This window comes from Pristiophorus japonicus, chromosome 1, assembly GCF_044704955.1.
Source record: "Pristiophorus japonicus isolate sPriJap1 chromosome 1, sPriJap1.hap1, whole genome shotgun sequence".
NCBI classification, from domain to species: Eukaryota; Metazoa; Chordata; class Chondrichthyes; family Pristiophoridae; genus Pristiophorus; species Pristiophorus japonicus.
Window position 1 is genome coordinate 164,744,398 of NC_091977.1, and position 20,958 is coordinate 164,765,355.

Below are 20,958 nucleotides of genomic sequence, written 5' to 3' on the forward strand. Positions count from 1 at the left end.
GGCCTCGTGTGCATTTATACTGTGTAGTAAGGATGTATCAATGGTGACAAGAAACTGGGATTTAAACCACGCGAGCATGGCCACTAGCAGAACAGACGAGAGGTACTGTGTTAAGGAATGGTTGGGACAGAGATTCAACATTGTTAAAGCAGCACACAGTTCTCCAGGCAGACAAGGGCAGTCAGGCATGCCCCAACATGTAGTCGAACCCAGAGGGGGAGTTCGACAGAGACAATGGCAAGCTGAACAGCGATTCACGCCATTGCAAGGGACAATGCGGCCAGTAATGGGGCCATCAACACCTGTTAATGGTGCACTCAAGGACAATAACAGGGGCAGTCAGGGACGATTGACTGGCAAGGGACCTTTTGTTTCAAACCGCAACTCATGCTGGAGGCGTGGAGGCATACATTCAGCCGGAGTTTGCAGAGATGAGCAAAATACCTGCAGAAATTGCAGAAATGGACACAGGGGGAAATCGCTGGAAGCTGAAGTTCAGCGAGTTCATGTGGAGCACGTATACAGTGCATAAACCAGGACGCCACCGATAATGATGAAAGTGCTCCTCAATGGCATCCCTATATCAATGGAGTTAGACACGGGTGCCAGCCAGTCCCTGATGGGTATCAAACAGTTCGAAAAGTTGTGGGCACCCAAGGCCAGGAGGCCAAAATTATCGCCGATTGACGCACAGCTACGGACTTACACAAAGCAGATCATTCTGGTGCTAGGCAGCGCCACGGTAGTCGTGACCCACAAAGATTCGGAGAACAGGTTGCCACTCTGGATTGTCCCAGGGGACGGTCCCACACTACTGGGGAGGAGTTGGCTTGCTGTCATGAACTGGAAATGGGGCGATGTCAATGCAATTTCCTCTGTGGAGCGAGTATCATGCTCACAGGTCCTGGACAAATTGACTCATTATTTCAACCCGGCATTGGCACTTTCATCTGGGCCAAGGTAGTGAGTCACATAAACCCGGACGCCAGACCAGTACACCACAAGGCCAGAGTGGTGCCGTACGTGATGCGGGAAAAGATAGAAGGTGAATTGGACCGCCTGTTGAGGGAAGGCATCATCTCGCCAGTCGAATTCAGTGACGGGCGACCCCGATTGTGCCGGTGCTCAAGGCGGATGAGTCGGTCAGGAGATGTGGCGATTACAAGGCCACCATCAATCGGGTGTCACTCCAAGACCAGTACCCGCTACCGAGAGCGGAGGACCTCTTTGCGACGCTATCCGGTGGCAAACTTTTTTCAAAATTGGACCTGACCTCAGCTTACATGACCCAGGAGCTGGCGAGTGAGTCGAAGAAGCTGACCACCATCACGACACACAAGGGGTTGTTTGAGTACAACAGATGTCTGTTCGGGATTCGCTCGGCTGCCGCGATCTTCCAACGAAATATGGAAAGCCTCCTCAAGTCGATTCCAGGGACGGTGGTTTTTCAGGGCGACATCCTCATTACGGGTTACGATACTGAAGAACACCTCCACAACCTGGAGGAGGTGCTACGCAGACTGGACCGGGTAGGTCTGCGACTGAAAAAGGCGAAGTGTGTCTTCCTAGCTCCAGAGGTAGAATTCCTGCGGATGAGGGTAGCAGCAGACAGGATCAGCCCTACTGCATCCAAGACGGAAGCGATCCAGAGAGCACCCAGACCCCGTAACATGACGGAGCTGCGTTCGTTCCTGGGGCTCCTGAATTATTTTGGTAACTTTCTTCCCAAATTGAGCACGCTGCTAGAGCCGCTACACGTGCTCCTACGCAAAGGTCGCGAATGGGTCTGGGGGGATAGCCAGGAAAGGCCTTTTAATAGAGCACGCTATTTGTTATGTTCCAACAATCTGTTAACGGTATATGACCCATGTAAGAAACTTGTGTTAACGTGCGATGCATCGTCCTATGGTGTCGGGTGTGTGTTGCAGCATGTCAATGCCAAGGGTCAGTTACAGCCGGTAGCTTATGCCTCCAGGAGTCTGTCCCAGGCAGAAAGGGGCTACGGGATGGTAGAAAAGGAGGCGCTCGCATGTGTATATGCGGTAAAGAAAATGCATCGGTACCTGTTTGGCAGGAAATTTGAGCTGAAGACAGATCACAAACCCCTAACGTCCCTTTTGGCTGACAACAAGGCCATAAATGCAAACGCATCGGCCCGCATACAGAGGTGGGCACTCACGTTAGCTGCCTATGACTACACAATTCGGCACAGACCGGGCACCGAAAACTGCGCCGATGCACTCAGCAGGCTCCCACTAGCCACCACTGAGGGGGCTACCGAGCATGGTGCTGAGATGGTCATGGCTGTTGAAGCTTTCGGAAGCGAAGGCTCACCCGTGACAGCCCGTCAGCTCAAAGTCTGGACAAACAGAGACCCGCTATTGTCTCTGGTCAAGAAATGTGTTCTGAATGGGGACTGGGCAGCCACGTACAGGGCATACCCTGAGAAATTTAAACCATTTCACAGGCGCAAGGATGAACTCTCGATTCAGGCCGATTGCCTACTGTGGGGAAACCGCGTAGTCATGCCCCAGATGGGCAGAGAGGTGTTCATCAGAGAACTCCACAATGGGCACCCGGTCATTGTCACGATGAAGGCAATTGCCAGGTCACACGTTTGGTGGCCAGGGATAGACGCAGATCTGGAACTTTGTGTTCGCAGGTGCAACAGCTGGGCAATGCGCTGAATTCGAGGACTTCATGGCAGGCAATGGAATCAACCATGTCAGAACGGCACCGTTCAAGCCTGCCTCAAGCGGTCAGGCGGAACGAGCAGTGCAGATAATCAAACAGGGGATGCTCAGATTCCAAGGGGGTTCCCTACAAAGCCACTTATCACGCCTCCTGTTGGCCTATAGATCCCGACCACACTCGCTCACAGGGGTTCCACCCGCAGAGCTATTAATGAAAAGGACGCTCAAAACCCGATTATCCCTTATACACCCCACCATGAAAGAAATTGTCGAGAGCAGGCGCCAATCACAATATCACTACCATGACAGGAATGCGAGGGCGCGATGTATTGATGTAAATTATCCTGTTTTTGTCCTCAACTACGCTGCAGGGCCCAAATGGCTTGCAGGCACTGTGGTTGCCAAAGAGGGAAATAGGATTCTGGTAGTTAAACTTACCAATGGACAAATCTGCTGCAAACATGTGGATCAAACAAAAAGGAGGTTCAGCAACCCCATAGAAGAAGCAGAGGAAGAACACGATATAAAGTTCACTCCACCACAGATGACCGAACACCGGAACCAAAGGGAGGAGAGCCCAGTCACTGTGGGCAGTCCGGACAGGCCTGAGGCACCGCAAACAGCAGACACTCAGGCCAGCGCCCAACAACCGGAGCCCCAACTCAGGCGCTCTACAAGGGAGTGTAAACCACCAGAGAGACTCAACCTGTGATCCCAATAAGACTTTGGGGGGGCGAGGTGATGTCATGTATTCAACCAGCATTGTAACCCATGTATAAACTGACCTAAGTTGTACACCGTGAGAACACTGACCACTAGATGGGAGACACGCCTAACCTGGACCTTCAGGTATAAAAGGGGAAGCTCCACCCACCTTCATCACTTGAGTGCTAAGGAATAAAGGACTGGTCACAGACTGACCTTCTCTCAAGCATGGGCCTCGTGTGCATTTATACTGTGTAGTAAGGACGTATCAGGCTGCCTTACAGATATTGGATTGCGGTGCGTGGGGCAGAGGCCAGGCTGAAAAAAAATTTTCAAAAATCATTGCTGTGCAGCCAGGAGTAGGAATGCTTCTCGACTCCACTACTCTCGATCGGCCCTTCCCCTGCAAGTCAAGCAATCTAACAGTGATCTATTTAAAATGGGCAAGCTGCCTTTGGTTGCATGTCAGGTGGCGGCAGCTCGCACAAATAATGTAAATGAGGCCTGAGGCCCAATTTTGGCCCAGCTTCGAACCTCCCGGTTTGGGTTGCCCAAAAACAGGCCACAATCAAGTTCTATCCCACAAAACCTTTTAAACTTCAATTTGTGTATTTTTTTGATCTGGCACATGAAGGGTGTACAAAAGTTGCAGAATAAAAACAGCTGCTGATGTTAGGGAGAAATGAAAGTGTAACTAAAGGAATTGCATTCTCTTTCACTATCTCTAGTCATGTAGAGATATTGTGGATATCCCACTTTCTGTGCATTTAGTTGGTCTATTTGGGAGAGATTTTGGGAAGGCTAATTATAAGTTACTGATAGAAAATAGATTGATTTTATATGTTACATATGTGAACTAATAACAAAATAGATATTAATGCCGCTGCATTTTCACTTGTTTATGATAGGGGCCCTGACGTTCCTCAGCCCTGCTCTGCCAGCATGAGTGCAGCACTGCTGACTTCTGTTCTTGACTCCATCAGAGTATCTGAGATCAAGGTGGTGACCATCTCATTATCTTCAGCAGGCACACATCTTGAGCACCTGCTAGAGGGGAGGAGCCAAAAACATAGAAAATAGGTGCAGGAGTAGGCCATTTGGCCTTTCGAGCCTGCACCACCATTCAATAAGATCATGGTTGATCATTCATCTCAGTACCCCTTTCCTGCTTTCTCTCCATACCCCTTGATCCTTTTAGCCATAAGGGCCATATCTAACTCCCTCTTGAATATATCTAACGAACTGGCATCAGCAACTCCCTGCGGTAGAGAATTCCACAGGTTCATAACTCTCTGAGTGAAGAAGTTTCTCCTCATCTCAGTCCTAAATGGTTTACCCCTTATCCTTAGACTGTGATCCCTGGTTCTGGACTTCCCCAACATCGGGAACATTCTTCCTGCATCAAACGTGTCCAGTCCCGTCAGAATTTTATATGTTTCTATGAGATCCCCTCTCATTCTTCTAAATTACAGTGAATACAGACCCAGTCTCTCCTCATATGGCAGTCCAGCTATCCCGGGAATGAGTCTGGTGAACCTTCGCTGCACTCCCTCAATAGCAAGAACGTCCTTCCTCAGATTAGGAGAACAAAACTGAACACAATATTCCAAGTGAGGCCTCACCAAGGCCCTGTACAACTGCAGTAAGACCTCCCTGTTCCTAAACTCAAATCCCCTAGCTATGAAGGCCAACATGCCATTTGCCTTCTTCACCACCTGCTGAATCTGCATGCCAACTTTCAATGACTGATGTACCATGACATCCAGGTCTCATTGCACCTCCCCTTTTCCTAATCTGCCACCATTCAGATAATATTCTGCCTTCACGTTTTTGCCACCAAAGTGGATAACCTCACATTTATCCACATTATACTGCATTTGCCCACTCACCTAACCTGTCCAAGTCATCCTGCAGCCTCTTAGCATCCTCCTCACAGCTCACACCGCCACCCAGCTTAGTGTCATCTGCAAACTTGGAGATATTACACTCAATTGCTTCATCTAAATCATTGATGTATATTGAGAGGGGTATGGAAAGAAAGCAGGAAAGGGGTACTGAGGTTGAATGATCAGCCATATCTTATTGAATGGTGGTGCAGGCTTGAAGGGCCGAATGGCCTGCTCCTGCACCTAATTTCTATGTTTCTATGTAAATAGCTGGGGATCCAGCACTGAGCCATGCGGCACCCCACTAGTCACTGCCTGCCATTCTGAAAAGGACCTGTTTATCCCGACTCAGTGCTTCCTGTCTGCCAACCAGTTCTCTATCCACGTTATCCCCAATATCATGTGCTTTAATTTTGCACAACAATCTCTTGTGTGGGACCTTGTCAAAAGCTTTTTGAAAGTCCAAATACACCACATCCACTGGTTCTCCCTTGTCCACTCTACTAGTTACAAGCGCAAAAAATTCTAGAAGATTTGTTAAGCATGATTTCCCTTTCATAAATCCATGCTGACTTGGACCGATCCTGTCACTGCTCTCCAAATGCGCTGCTATTTCATCTTTAATAATTGATTCCAACATTTTCCCCACTACCGATGTCAGGCTAACCGGTCTATCCCTCCTTTTTTTTAAAGTGGTATTACATTAGCTACCCTCCAGTCCATAGGAACTGATCCAGAGTCGATAGTGGAAAATGATCACCAATGCATCCACTATTTCTAGGGCCACTTCCTTAAGAACTCTGGGATGCAGACTATCAGGCCCTTGGGATTTATTGGCCTTCAATCCCATCAATTTCCCTAACACAATTTTCTGACTAATAAGGATTTCCTTCAGTTCCTCTTTCTCGCTAGATCCTCTGTCCCCTAGTATTTCCGGAAGGTTATTCGTGTTTTCCTTCGTGAAGACAGAACCAGAAGACAGCATGAAATGCAGCGCCAATGATCAATTGATTTTGTTGCATTGTCCCTCATTTGAATTCAATATTCTCAAAACCAAATATAAATAATAACTTCTTATATGTTCAACTAAATATGAAAATCATTAGGGGCATTACAGCTTCTTACCTGCACAGAATTATACATTTTTAGAAGTAATTGCAAAGAACTTTCATTAGATTATAAAGTTATATAATTTTTAGCTGATTGTGTTCTGATATTGGCAGTATTTACACCAGAATGGTATTGACAGAAATTACAAAATGAAATATCTTGTTTTGTTTTGCTTTGATAGGTTTTCCTTTAAACACAGTCATAGCACGTAAGAGGGGTTTTGATAGAGTAAATAAGGAGAAGCTGTTTCCACTGGCAGGAGGGTCAGTAACCAGAGGATGCACTTTTAAGATAATTGGCAAAAGGAGAGATGAGATATTTTTAAATTAGCGAGTTATGATCTCGATAGCACTGCTTGGAAGGGTGGTGGAAGCAGATTGAATAGTAACTTTCAAAAATTGGATATATACTTGAAAAGGATACATTTGCAGGGCTAAAGGGAAAGAGCAGGGGAGTGGGACTAATTAGATAGCTGTTCCAAAGTTGTGGGACATCCCTCTGATCCCATGCATAGGCATGATGGGCCGAATGTCTTCCTTTTGTGCTGTAAGTCCTATGCTTGTATGATAAGGGCCCTGAAACTCTGCAGGGCGGTACATCACTGCATGCTCCTGCCCCAAACCTCCACTGCTGAACGAAATCTGCCAATGTTCATGGGATCAGAGGGATATCCCACAACTTAAATGCCTTTAACATGCTAGAGATGCATCTGCCCCCTTTCCCGCAAAAGTAGACATGTATGATTGTCAAGTGAGGACAGGTTCAGGGTTAGCTCCAATGCCCTCCATGACAGATTAGCCTGCCAAGTTTAATTGTTGAGATTCATTAAGAATAGCCACTGTGTTACTGATGGGCTGTTGCTGCATGTGAATTTGTACTCTAGACGAATACAATAGTGGAGAGAAAATTGGCAACGAAAGGTCAACCTCTAAGACATAACATACCTCATCCAGATTCATTAGCACATATATCTAAAGTGAATTTTCAATATCTTGTGCTGTATCCTACATTACAACAGCAACTACACTTAAAAAAATACTTAATTGGTTGTAAATGCTTTGGGACATAGAAACATAGCAATTGCTAGACAAACAAAAACAAGATTCATCTAGTTCATCTTCTTCCCTCCTGGTAATTGCATGATGCAATGATAGTGGAGTTAATCTTAGCAATCAATCTCTATCAATTAATCTACTATGGATCCAAAAACAACACAAGGAAAGGTGGAAAGATTTGGGAACCATGGGTCCAAAGTCGTACTTTTCTTCCCGCTACACTTACCTCATGTCATGTCTCAAATTACCCTATATTTCAAAATGTTATGTTCTGAATTAAATCTATCAAATTTGCATTTGAATGAATCAATACTAACTGCTTGTGCCGTCTCCGCAGTGAGTGTCGCAGAGATTGACCACTCTCTCACTGAAATATTGTTTCCACGGATTAATTTTGGATTTACTGCTCCCCCTTCAAGCTCCCAACCTTCTTTTCTAGTGAGAACATTTCTCACATTCTGAGGTAGTGAAAGGCACTATATAAATGCAGGCCTGCCCACACTGCGATATGTGTGCGCATTAGGTCCGTGCAGCATAGCAGGTCTCCAGTCATCCTGGTTAACCCTTGCCACTGGATAAAGACCTCGCTCTGTTAAGCCCGTGTGGTGGCTGGTGTGCAACGGTCACCACACGTTAAAAAAATACATGCACAGGCACCTTCAATTTGATTTCAGGACTGGAACATCAGGTCTTTTATTGAAACATCTGTGAACACATGTGGAAGCAAGTCATCCTCGTTCGAGGGACCACCTATGATGATAAATGCAAGTTCTTTCTTTACATTGAGCTGAAGGAAATTCTGTCTTATTTGAGACTACATATCAAACAGTCAGATACCATGGTAACAACCTTAGAGTCAATGGTGGTACTGGATAGTTAGGGTTGGATATTATCATATAACAATAAAATATAACAGCAACTAATTTTTACATAGTGTTTTTAACATGGAAATTGTCCCAAGGTGCTGTACACACAAAATAGTAAAGAAATAGACATTGAGATGAGGTGCCACTGTTAAGAGAGGTGACTTAACGTGAGTTTTGAGAAGGTGGAAAGAGAAGTGGAGGGGTTTTGGAAGAGAATATCAAAGAGTAGGGTCCAGCTGGCTGGCACTCTACCACCATTGGCATAACAGAAGGAAAAGGTTGCACAAAAGGTCAGAGTTGGAGGACTGAATGGTGCCAAAACTGAAGGAGGTGGCCAAGAAAGGGTGGGGCAAGGCCCTAGTGGGATTTGAAGATGAAGGAAAAGGATTTAAAATTTAATGTATTGGGGACAGGGAGCCACTGTATGTCAGCGAGGATGGGCGTGATGGATAAGTGGAACTTAGTGGAAGGCAGGATATAGGCAGCTCAATTTGAATCATAGAAATTTACAGCACGCAAGGAGGCCATTTCGCTCATCGTGTCCCCAACAAGTTGAAGTTTAGGAAAGGTGGATGTTAGGTGATCGACAAGGACATTGGAAATTGACTCTAGATAAAGCGTGCATAAGAGTTTCAGTAGAAGTGTGGGTTACATGGTGCCGATTGTGGCTGATAATGTAGAGGTGGAGTTAAAGGGTTGATTTTAACCATTTCCACTGGGTGGGAAATGGATGGCAACGCTTCAGCCGTCTGTTTTACAGTCCACCTGATTTTGCTTTCTATTGATGTGAGATTTGAAGCTCAGCTCTGGGTTGAACAGAAATCCAAGATTTTGAAGGTTTCGTACTTAAAAATTGAATTGATGTTTGGGGCTTGTGTTGCTGAAATAGCGTATTGATAATAAGGGGGAATCAAGAATGGATCTGGGGCAAGTCACCACACATGATCTTTGGGTCCAGGAGGAGAAATGGTGTAACATCACTAATTACCAAGATTGCAGTAGCATTATTTGAATAGGGCAGGTTTATAGTCAACTGCCACACTGGATAGATTTTTACATTTCCACATGGTTCGAGTGGAGCATAAACGCCGGCATGGACTTGGTTGGACCGAATGGCCTGTTTCTGTGCCGTATATACTATGTAATATTATTTTGTATGGCAGGAAACATTTAATTTGTGGACGTTTTTGGAAATTAACAATACTTGAAGCTGAAATGCACAGCAGCTCCGTCAACAACTGCAAAGGTAGCAATGTTTCACGTGTGGACCTTGATTTAGGATCCATGCTTCAAACATTTACGAGTTTTTACATTTCTCCTTATAGACCTCCTGCCTATTTCAAACACTTGATATATTTTTAAATTTGCGATCCTGTTAAATTTGCAGCATTTTCCGTAGAGTGTGCCGTTCGGGTTATGATGGAGTAAAGTTGGATGTATCAGCCCACTGCTGAATGTGAGGATGCTGCTGCTGCAGCGCTGCAAGGGTTTCGCTGGGGGAGCGCGTCTGACAGCCCGGGGCAGCGGCTCCAATCTCCCGTCATGCTCCTTCGTCCTGTTGTCCCCGTCTCTCTCCCTCCCTCCGTGTGCGGCTGACGTCAGTGCCGACTAGGTCCCGACCCGGAGTGTGAACGAGAGTCATGGCGGCGGTGTCTGCCGGCAGGGAGCTAGTGTGTGCAAAATAAAACTGTTTGTCGGCAGCCAAACTGAAAGAGAGAGAGAGAGCGAGTGCGAGTGCGAGTGCGAGAGAGGAACAATTACAAGAGAAAGAAAAAGGGAACTGGGGCACGAGACACGACAATAACACTCAAGGAGAACAAAACCGAATCGCCGGGTGAGAAATGTCCTCCCTCCCGGAGTCCCCCCCAGAGGAGGACAGGGACGAGCTGGGGAGCCGATAGAATGCTGGGACAGAGTGTGAGCGCGAGCTCCGGGCTGAGGTTCGGCCGGGCAGCGCCGACTTCCAATGGAATGTGCCGGGACCCGCTAAGAGGTCGCGGCGGGCTCTCGTGCGCCCACACAGCCCCCGCACATTCCAGCGGCCGGCAGCGAGCGATGTGGAGAGGCTGCCCGGACAGGCTGGCAGGCGGACTGACACCGACACATAGCGCGCTAGGCCCAGGCCTGGGAATGGGTGTACGGTGTAATCCCACTGTCCGACCCACAGGCGCTTTGTTATTCACCCAAGGCCCCAGCGTATACCCGCGCGCCGCCGACATGATAACCGGCTGTATCGGAAGACTGCAGGCATTTACAGAAACGAATTGTTTTTTTTATTTCTCTTATCTTTGGGATTTTCTCCCCACACGTTCTTTGTCTGGCTTATTCTCTTCCCTGGAAGCCGTGCTTCCCACGCTCGATGAAGACCCAATGACGGGTCTGGTATTCTCCGGCAAAAATAACACTTTAGACATTAATGGTAGAAGCGACATTACAATGTGGTCATTTTTTGTTTCGATTATACAGATTGTCTTTTACATTTACATTTATTCTGCAAGTAACAGTAGGAGTCCGCATGGTGATCCCACACAGTATAAAAATGAAACCTAGACAATCGAAATCGATTAGATGAACGAAAACAGAACATTTTGTTTTCTATTTATTTTTTAATGTTTTATGACATTTACGTACGCAATCGATGCCAGTGATTTGATTTTGTCAGGCAGCGATAACTGTGTCATAATACGTGATCCGTGTTTATCTGTAATTTGAATAACTGCAGTTTTTGAGATCATAGAGACTTCTATCCTAAATACTTCAATTTCTTTTACTGCAGAAACGTGGGGTACGCATTTGGAGGATAAGCAGAAGTACAGAACCACTGTGGACCGATAAATACGTTTTATTTCGGAGTAGGATTTTAGCAGTTTTCAAGCTTAAGTGAAGGTTCTCATCTGATACTTTCCTTTTCAAACCTGGAAATGGAGGGTCACGGTGACGAGGACAGCGTCAGTAACAGCAGTGGAGACTCGAGGTATTAAAAGCTTTACTTCTTAACTCTGTAAGCAACAGAAATATACTGTGTTACTGTACTGTAACATTAGGATGTTAAAACGTTTCAGTGATAAATCCTTATGGGTTGTGCTTATAAAAATGGGAATGTATTTCTCTCCCTCTGCTCCCAATAATTTGAACATTCTACCACACTCTACACTGCTGAACATCTTGATTTGGATACTAATGCTGGCAGAAGATGCAAATTCTGGTAAAATTCCTGATGAGAAAGCTCCAAAAATGTAATATCTGTGTTCAAGCTCTTTTAGGTTTTTTTACTTATAGTTTGACATCTTGACCCTTCAAGTGTGTGACAGCAAAACCAAGTTCAAGTAACATACTTGAAGTGAATGGCATAGATCATTGGATTTCCAGTGCCTTGGGACATCTTTGTGTATCTGATTTGCCATGCAGAGAGTTCCTATATCAGCCATTCCCCAGTTAAAAATTGCTGACTGGAACATAGGCAAGTTGCAACATAGATTACAAGAGGCATTTGGTGAAGAAAGTCCGTTTGGTCTCACCTAGAATACAATCTTGCTCTCTTCCTGTTGCAACATCTGGCTACTTTTTAAAAAAAAAAGTCCTGAGTTTTGGGCTCGTCAATCCTCTGGCAACAGAGCTGTTGGTCATTAAAAAGAGGAATCAAAGGTGTGCCCATGTGTATCTTCCAGTAGTTGGAGTAGGTTCATGGTGTGGGAGAATACAGAATCACGAAAATGAATAAACCACAATTATAATCAAGCTACCGTGGCATATGTATTAAGAATGCACAGTATTGTGAAATTTTGGGCATAATGCAGAAGATCATATTGTGTCAGGCCACATCATTGGAGAATCGTATTGTATAAGGGTTATTTATTTTTTCAATATCACAAAAACTGAAGTTTATGCACAACATAATTTTATACTTGCTCAGTTTGATTTAGCTGCTTTGAATGCACAAATTTTGGGTTGGATGCAGGTTATCCTTATTTTAAAATAAAGGAAATTAGGCATTTAATTAAGGAGAGGGGGGTGTCAGCCTCGTCGATAGTGTCTGTTTCCCAACTCGTGTACTGTATCATGATAAACTTCTGCTTAACTATTGCCACCAGCTGAGTGAATTTTTAATCACTTTTCAGTTGATGTAATATGGCACTGTTGCAAGATGTATTTTCTCAGAAGGAGGAAATAAAACCTGCAGTTCTTTTTATTGCAAGCATGCCTCCTGGGGAAGCATTATTGACACTGAAAGGAGTATCTATTCCATACCATCCAGTTAACAGAAGTCACCTCTCAAATAATGGTTGCTGCTAAAAATGAGAGGGAGAAGAAAAGCAAATTTGTTTTGGTCCTTTTCTCCCACAAACAAAAAATCAAGCTGTACACATAATTAATGCCCATTTGGATGATGTGCTGGAGGGATATGGATCTTGTGTAACTGTAGCCTAACATGAAGTCAACACTTTGAGGAGAGAGAGAGCATTCTCATTTAAAAAAAAAAGAGCTCTGTTTTGTAAACATTGATATAATATCTAGATTCTGAAAGAAATAGATTTTTGAATTAAAATAGTTTAGTTTTAGACCATGTTAAATGCCAACATTATGTAAAATGATCTTTGAACTATGTTAAAGTATACAAATAGATAATAGATTAATAGATATTAGACTAAACTGCTGCCCCTTTGTTGAGAGACGAGATACAGTTGCATGCTATAATACCCAAATATTGCACACTCAGTTTCTTTGTTAATCCTTATTTTTGTTGTATTTTAGCATTATTGCCAGAACATTGCATTGTGTTACAAATGTGGTCCATTGCCAGTATCAGTTCAGCAAATGGTTCACAGTGCAATGACTGCAGCATTACCTGATTTTCTTGTCCATTACAATAGGCACTTCTTTTTTTGACTCTGGCACATAATTAATAATAAGGGAGAGGGTTAAATCGAGCAACTACAGACTAGCCAGCCTAACATCAGTGGTGGGGAAATTTTTAGATGCAATAATCCGGGACACAATTAATTGGCATTTGGAAATGTATAGGCTAATACATGAAAGTCAACATGGATCTGTTAAAGATAAATCATGTTTGACTAACTTGATTGAGTTCTTTGAAATAATGGCGAGGGTTGATGAGGGTAATGTGGTTGATGTTGTGTATATAGACTTTCAAAAGGTGTTTGACAAAGTACCACATAATAGACATGTTAGCAAAATTTAAAGCCCATGGAATTAAAGGGACAGTGACAGAATAGATACAATATTGGCGAAGGGACAGAAAGCAGAGAGTAATGGCGAACGGTTGTTTTTCAGACTGAAGGCAAGTATACAGTGGTGTTCCCCAGGGGTCGCTATTAGGACCACTGTTCTTTTTGATATATATTAATTGCTTGGACTTGGGTATACAGGGCATAATTTCAAAATTTGCAGATGATACAAAACATGAAAATGTAGTAATCAACGTGGAGGATAGTAACAGACTGGTAAAACGGGCAGATACATGACAAATTACATTTAATGCAGAAAAGTGTGGTTAAACTAAATGGTGCAATTTTAAAGAGGGTGCAGGAACACAGAAACCTGGGATGTATGTACACAAATCCTTGAAGGTGACAGGACAGGGCTGTTAAGCAAGCATGTGGGATTCTTGGATTTATTAATATAGGAATAGAGTGCAAAAGCAAGGAAGTTATGCTGGACCTTCATAAAACACTGATTAGCCTTCAGCTGGAGTATTGTGTTCAATTCTAGGCACCACATTTTAGGAAGGATATCAAGGCCTTGGAGAGGGTGCAGAAGAGATTTACCAGAATGACCTAAGAATTTACCTAAGATGACCAAGGATGAGGGACTTCAGTTATGTGAAGAGACTGGAGATGCTGGGGTTGTTTGCCTTAGAACAGAGAAGGTTAAGAGGAGATTTAATAAAGGTGTTCAAAATCATGAATGGTCTTGCTAGAGTAAATAAAGAGAAACTTTCCAGTGGCAGAAAGGTCAGTAACCAGATTTAAGATGATTTTCAAAAGAACCAGAGGTGACATAAGTGAATATATTTTTTACACAGCGAGTTATGATCTTGAATGCACTGCCTGAAAGGGTGGTGGAAGCAGAATCAATAGTAACTTTCAAAACAGAATTGGATAACTACTTGAAGGGAAAAAAAATACAGGGCTGTGGGGAACGATCACTGGAGTGGGATTAATTGGATAGCTCAACCAACGAACTGGCACAGGCACGATGAGCGGAATGACTTCCTTTTATGCTGTGGCATTCTGTGATTCTATGAGTTATCTCGAAGTAATTGTGCAGGTTGTTCTGAGTAATACATTAACTGAAGGATTTCTCTTTAGACTTAACTTAAAGTTTCCTATTGAGAACCCCAGGAAATATTTTCAGGAACTGAACATTATGGTCTGCTTTGCTTGTAAATTTTTTGTTAAACTTGTCAGCTTAGATGAGAAACTTCTGTCGTATTTTTATTTGGTTTATGGTCATTTCATGTTGTGTACCAACCATGTGTGTTTAAAAAAAACAGATGTAGTAATCTGCACTGTTAAGGGAGATTAAATAGCTTTAAACGACAGGCTAGTTGCCTTTTGCACCGTTGGTCTCCTTTTCTGAGCAGTCATTCTCATATTGATCAAATAATGGTCATAATATATTGCAATTACCCATTCTCTAAAACACACTGACAAATAGAATAAAACAAATGCCCTTAGTTGGGGGACACACATTTAACTAACTTTTGATGTGTTCTGTAATACAGAAAAATAGACATGATTGTGTGATGATCAAAGTTTCCAGCAGCTAGTGGTAGGTTGTGGCTTTGAGTCTCTAATCCCTTATGTGGTAATGCTTTACTTTCACCTATATCTGCAAGAAGAACATAGGCGAGCAAGTTACTGCAGTTTGCCCTTGCTTATCTTAGCTGGATTGCCCTCAGTTGGAAAATGGGCACAGTACAGGGAAGCTGAGGTGGGTGGGGAAAGGAGAGGAGAAAACAAAATAGCAACATACTTTTGCTAAACCTTTCTGTCTATAATTGCATCTTATTTTATACTCCCTTACATGTATGTTGGAGTCCATTATTAAAGAAGCAGTAGCAGGATATTTGGAAAAGCAAAATTCGGTCAGGCAGAGTCAGCATGGATTTATGAAGGGGAAGTCATGTTTGACAAATTTGCTGGAGTTTTTCGAGGATATAACAAACAGGCTGGATAAAGGGGAACCAGTGGATGTGGTGTATTTGGACTTCCAGAAGGCATTTGACAAGGTGCCGCATAAAAGGTTACTGCACACGATAAAAGTTCACGGGGTTGGGGGTAATATATTAACATGGATAGAGGATTGGCTAACTATCAGAAAACAGAGAGTTGGGATAAATGGTTCATTCTCGGGTTGGCAATCAGTAACCAGTGGTGTGCCGCAGGGATCAGTGCTGGGATCCCAATTATTTATAATTGCTGGGATCCCAATTATTTATAATTTATATTAACGACTTGGAAGAAGGGACCGAGTGTAACGTAGCCAAGTTTGCTGACTATACAAAGATGGGAGGAAAAGCAATGTGTGAGGAGGACACAAAAAATCTGCAAAAGGACATACAGGCTAAGTGAGTGGGCAAAAATTTGGCAGATGGAGTATAATGTTGGAAAGTGCACTTTGGCAGAAAAAAATCAAAGAGCAGGTTATTATTTAAATGGAGAAAGATTGCAAAGTGCTGCAGTACAGCAGGACCTGGGGGTACTTGTGCATGAAACACAAAAGGGATAGTATGCAGGTACAGCAAGTGATCAGGAAGGCCAATGGAATCTTGGGCTTTATTGCAAAGGGGATTGAGTATAAAAGCAGGGAAATTTTGCTACAGTTGTACAGGATATTGGTGAGGCTACACTTGGAATACTGCGTGCAGTTTTGGTTTCCATATTTAAGAAAATATACTTGCTTTGGAGGCAGTTCAGAGGAAGTTCACTTATGAGGAAAGGTTGAGAAGGTTGGGCCTCTACTCATTGGAATTCAGAAGAATGAGCGGTGATCTTATCGAAACGTATAAGATTATGAGGGGGCTTGACAAGGTGGATGCAGAGAGGATGTTTCCACTGATAGGGGAGACTAGAACTAGAAGGCATAATCTTAGAATAAGGGGACCGCTCATTTAAAACTTGAGATGAGGAGAAATTTCTTCTCTGAGGGTTGTGGATCTGTGGAATACGCTGCCTCAGAGAGCTGAGGAAGCTGGGACATTGAATAAATTTAAGACAGAAATAAACAGTTTCTTAAATGATAAGGGGTTATGGGGAGCGGGCAGGGAAATGGACCCGAGTCCATGATCGGATCAGCCATGATCGTATTAAATGGCGGAGCAGGCTCGAGGGGCAGTATGGCCTACTCCTCCTCCTATTTCTTATGTTCTTGTGTCTTCGGAATTGGTCTTTCATTGTTATATTCTATGCCAGAAACCAAACTGTTGGCGTCTTAACTGCTACTGCTAGTCACCAAGGTAGTGTTTTGTGTCGTGAAATTATTTCTGTTTAAATAAGAGCATAAGAAATCCTGAAACAGGAAAATATTCAGTCCATTGAGCCCATTCCCTCCAATTTACCAAGCAACTGTATACAGTACTGTCATGGACTCCATCTAAACACAATCCAAGATTTCTTGAAGGCATTTTGAACTAGGAACGACTTCCAAAAAAACCCAGACAAACTTCCTTAAGTATTCTTTCTATATACAATAACATACCATAAAGTGTTCCATTAACTAATCACTTGTATGCCCAAATTTACCCTCATAACCTTCAATCCTATTTCTTGCTAGATGCTCATGCAGGTTTTTTTTTAAGAGGTATTGGATTTAGCAATTAACTATTAAAGCTAACAGTACATTGATAATGATCAAGAAGCACACAACCACACAAAAACATCCATTTTGATGTTGCATTTCTTGTGAATATCTGCAGAGCCCTAAGATTGAAATACTGTTTTAAACTCTCTGCAAGGCACTTGCTAGTAATGCAGGACATGTTTACATTTTTTTAAGCACTTAATTTGACTTCTGTTGTTGTATAGGTGCACAGAGTGCTGTAGAGGTGAAATAATGTAGGCAAAATAACATAGGTGATATTGTCCTAAATTTGATACTGTCTAAAAACTGAAAGGTATAGCAATCACATTACTTGCTCTTTGGTATTGAGGGTTATTTTCTGGTGACATATTACAAACATTGTAGAGGTGGCATCTTATGCAGGTTTTTATGATCAACAAACTTGTGGGTAAGACTTGCATACTGGTATTATGGCTGGCTGACTAAAAAGTTGCAAAAGCAATATTTGCACTAATGCAACTTATTAACTCAGACTTTACATTGTTCATTGTGTTAATACTTTGTATTTTCCTTTTTCTTTCCCATTACATTTTGCTTTGCCTTCTCCACTTTGGCTTTCTGAAATGTTTGCATTAATCTGCTTTTATGTTCATTATTTTCGCATTAAAAAGTGCAGTAAAGTAGATACAAGTCATCCTCAAGTTCTTAAAAATACACTTGCCTAGAATTGGAACAGTCTACTCAGTGTGTGAATCTTGATAACTTGGAAAATAATATGGCAGCAGCTGTCTTAGTAACAATAAAGCTTATTAATGATTTGGCATTGGGAATTTCTGACTTGCAAATCAGAAATATTCATTTAAAAAAAATAAAAATCTTCATGCTTGTGTTCTGAGAACAGCTAGTTTAGAAGTAATTTATATTTTCAATGGTGCCATCAGCTCCTGGGCTTAAATCAAGGATTCCTTGGATAAGATAATATAGAATTGTAAAAATTAAGAGAAATTGTAAAGTTCATAACAACAAAAGGAAAGTGCATTGGTATCAGTTGGAGTGAGTAGCATCGTCCTCATCACTGAAGGAGCTAATGGTTGATAGTTGCTTGACTTTTCAGGTTTTATAGTACTCGGCAGTGAGCAAATGCAAAAATACTGTGCGCTTCAAATGCTTTTTAAAAAAAAAAGAGTAACGTGGATTTCTATAACATGTTTTTACAACTATTACAAGCACAGTTTGAGAGTTTGGCTATCTACATGAGAGTTAATATCCTTTCATAATAAACATATGCTATGCACACTAAGTGGGAGAGAGTCATCGTTTTCCTCACCCAGACTTGTATATTTGCCTGTTGCCACTGTCTCCTATTGCCTATCTGACATTAAAACCTAGATGACTCAAAACCACCTGCAGCTTGCTGTCATAAAACTGAAGCCATCTTCTTCACCCATTCTCCACCCCAGCTCCTTCTGCCTACATCCAAAATCCTGCTCTGTGAATACGCCTCCGGCTTTGACTCCATCTCATTCCCCAACTGCAACACAAACTTAGCCAAGAGGTGCAGAACCTCAGCTTGGCAGATGGAGTATAATGTTGGAAAGTGTGAGGTTATGCACTTTGGCAGAAAAAATAAAAGAGCAAGTTATTATTTAAATGAAGAAAGATTGCAAAGTGCCGCAGTACAGCGGCACTTGGGGGTACTTGTGCATGAAACACAAGTTAAAGCAATGTGAGTACTGTAGACTTGAGTAAGTGTGCCCTTTATTCTGACTCCAGAGTGCTGGCACAGCATGGGAGGCCTGCTTATATGCAGTGCTCCCAAGGGATGCTGGGATCCCTTGGGACTCCAACAGATGCGCCCTCTGGTGGCGGTAGAATGCTGGTTACAAGGTTTTGCATACATAAGATAGTATGCAGGTACAACAAGTGATCAGGAAGGCCAGTGGTATCTTGACCTTTATTGCGTGCAGTTTTGGTTTCCATATTTACGAAGGGATATACTTGCTTTGGAGGCAGTTCAGAGAAGGTTCACTAGGTTGATTCTGGGGATGAGGGGGTTGACTTATGAGGAAAGGTTCAGTAGGTTGGGCCTCTACTCATTGGAATTCAGAAGAATGAGAGGTGATCTTATCGAAACATATAAGATTATGAGGGGGTTTGACAAGGTGGATGCAGAGAGGATGTTTCCACTGATGGTGGAGACTAGAACAAGAGGGCATGATCTCAGAATAAGGGGCCGCCCATTTAAAACCGAGATGAGGAGAAATTTCTTCCCTGTGGGTTGTAAATCTGTGGAATTTGCTGCCTCAGAGAGCTGTGGAAGCTGGAACATTGAATAAATTTAAGACAGAAATAGACAGTTTCTTAACATAAGGGGATAAGGGGTTATGGAGAGCGGGCGGGGAAGTGGAACTGAGTCCATGATCAGATCAGCCATGATCTTATTGAATGGCGGAGCAGGCACGAGGGGCCGTATGGCCTACTCCTCCTATTTCTTATGTTGCTTGATCCTGATCTCAGCCTCTTCATCTGCTCTGTGACTAGGACTGCGTTCTTTCATCGACGGAACATTGTCTGCTCCACCCCAGCTCCTTCTGCCTACATCCAAAATCCTGCTCTGATTTTATCGCCTCACAGCTGGTTTTTTTACAATGTTCATCTTGTCAGCCTCTTTGCTTCTACTGTTCATAAACTGCGAGTGTTGTGAACTGCACTAAAGCTTGTATTTGTATCACATGTATCACTCTTGTCTTCGCCAAACTCCATTAGCTTTCTGTGCCCCAAATAATTGATTTGGTTATTTTCCTCACTTTCAAATCGTTACACAGTTTCCATACTCTCCTCTTTGTCCCTGCACCCTCCAATACCAACCTATTCCACGATCCCTGTGCTCTCCTTTCGGCAGACACCTTACCCCACTCACTGGAACTTTCTCCCTCAGTATCTCCAGCTTGCATTTCCTCTCTGCCTTCAAGAATCTTAAAACTTTCCTCTCTCCTTGGCTTGCTGTCCACTATCCACCACCCTATAAAGTACTCTGAGATGTATCTTTGTACACAATACAAATGAAAGTTGTACTTCAAGCCAGGATATGGTCAATACCTTTAATTGCCATACAGTAACATCTGGTAAGGAAATCACACCTATATGCTCAGTAAATACATTTTTATTGGTAAATGGAATAAACAAAGTTTAGTTTATTGTACTGGGGAGCATTGATGTATCTCATTGTATAAAACTGTTGCAAACACAGATAGAATTAATGGGCCCAAGTTTCCACACGATAAAAAACGGGCGCCCCTCCGAGCTGGGCGCCCGTTTTTCGCGCCTAAAACGGCGCCGGAAAAAAAACGTGCGCTTCTGGAGTGCCCTGCAGCTTCATGTCTGTTTGGCGCGGCGCCCAGGGGGGCGGAGCCTTCACTCGCGCCGATTTTGTAAATGGGAGGGGACGGGTACCATTTAAATTAGTTTTTTTCCCTGCCGGCAACGCTGCGCGTGCGCGTTGGAGTGGTCGCGCATGCGCAGTGTGAAGGAAACATTGGCACTCGGCCATTTTTGTAGTTCTTTGTAGCTGTTTAATTTTTGAACATTTTTTAATAAAAGCACATTGCCATCAGCACTGAGAAGGCTGCAGGAAGCCTCAGAAAGTTGAGGCAGCCGTTTCCCTCCCCCTCCCCGCCCGCCGTTGGGAACAAACGGCTGCCTCCTCTCCCCCCTCCCCCCCCCCCCGGGAATGAACGGCTTTCTCTCTCTCTCTCTCTCTCTCTCTCCCCCCCCCCTCCCCGGGAACGAACGCCTGCAGCATTCTCCCTGGCTGAAGCACTTTCACACAGGTAGGAAGATG

General features: G+C 43.4%; 1 protein-coding gene across 3 annotated transcripts in view; it reads left to right on the forward strand.

Moving 5' to 3' along the window:
* The first annotated feature begins 9,940 nt into the window (after nucleotides 1–9,940).
* chd1 (chromodomain helicase DNA binding protein 1) overlaps nucleotides 9,941–20,958 on the forward strand; it is a 260,522-nt gene continuing 249,504 nt past the window's right edge. For all 3 annotated transcript variants that reach the window (XM_070884355.1, XM_070884362.1, XM_070884360.1), the window contains exons 1-2: nucleotides 9,941–10,149; nucleotides 11,092–11,289. In XM_070884355.1, coding sequence (XP_070740456.1) covers nucleotides 11,237–11,289 — 53 coding nt within the window. In that variant the 5' untranslated portion in view covers nucleotides 9,941–10,149; nucleotides 11,092–11,236. The remainder of the gene's footprint in view (nucleotides 10,150–11,091; nucleotides 11,290–20,958) is intronic.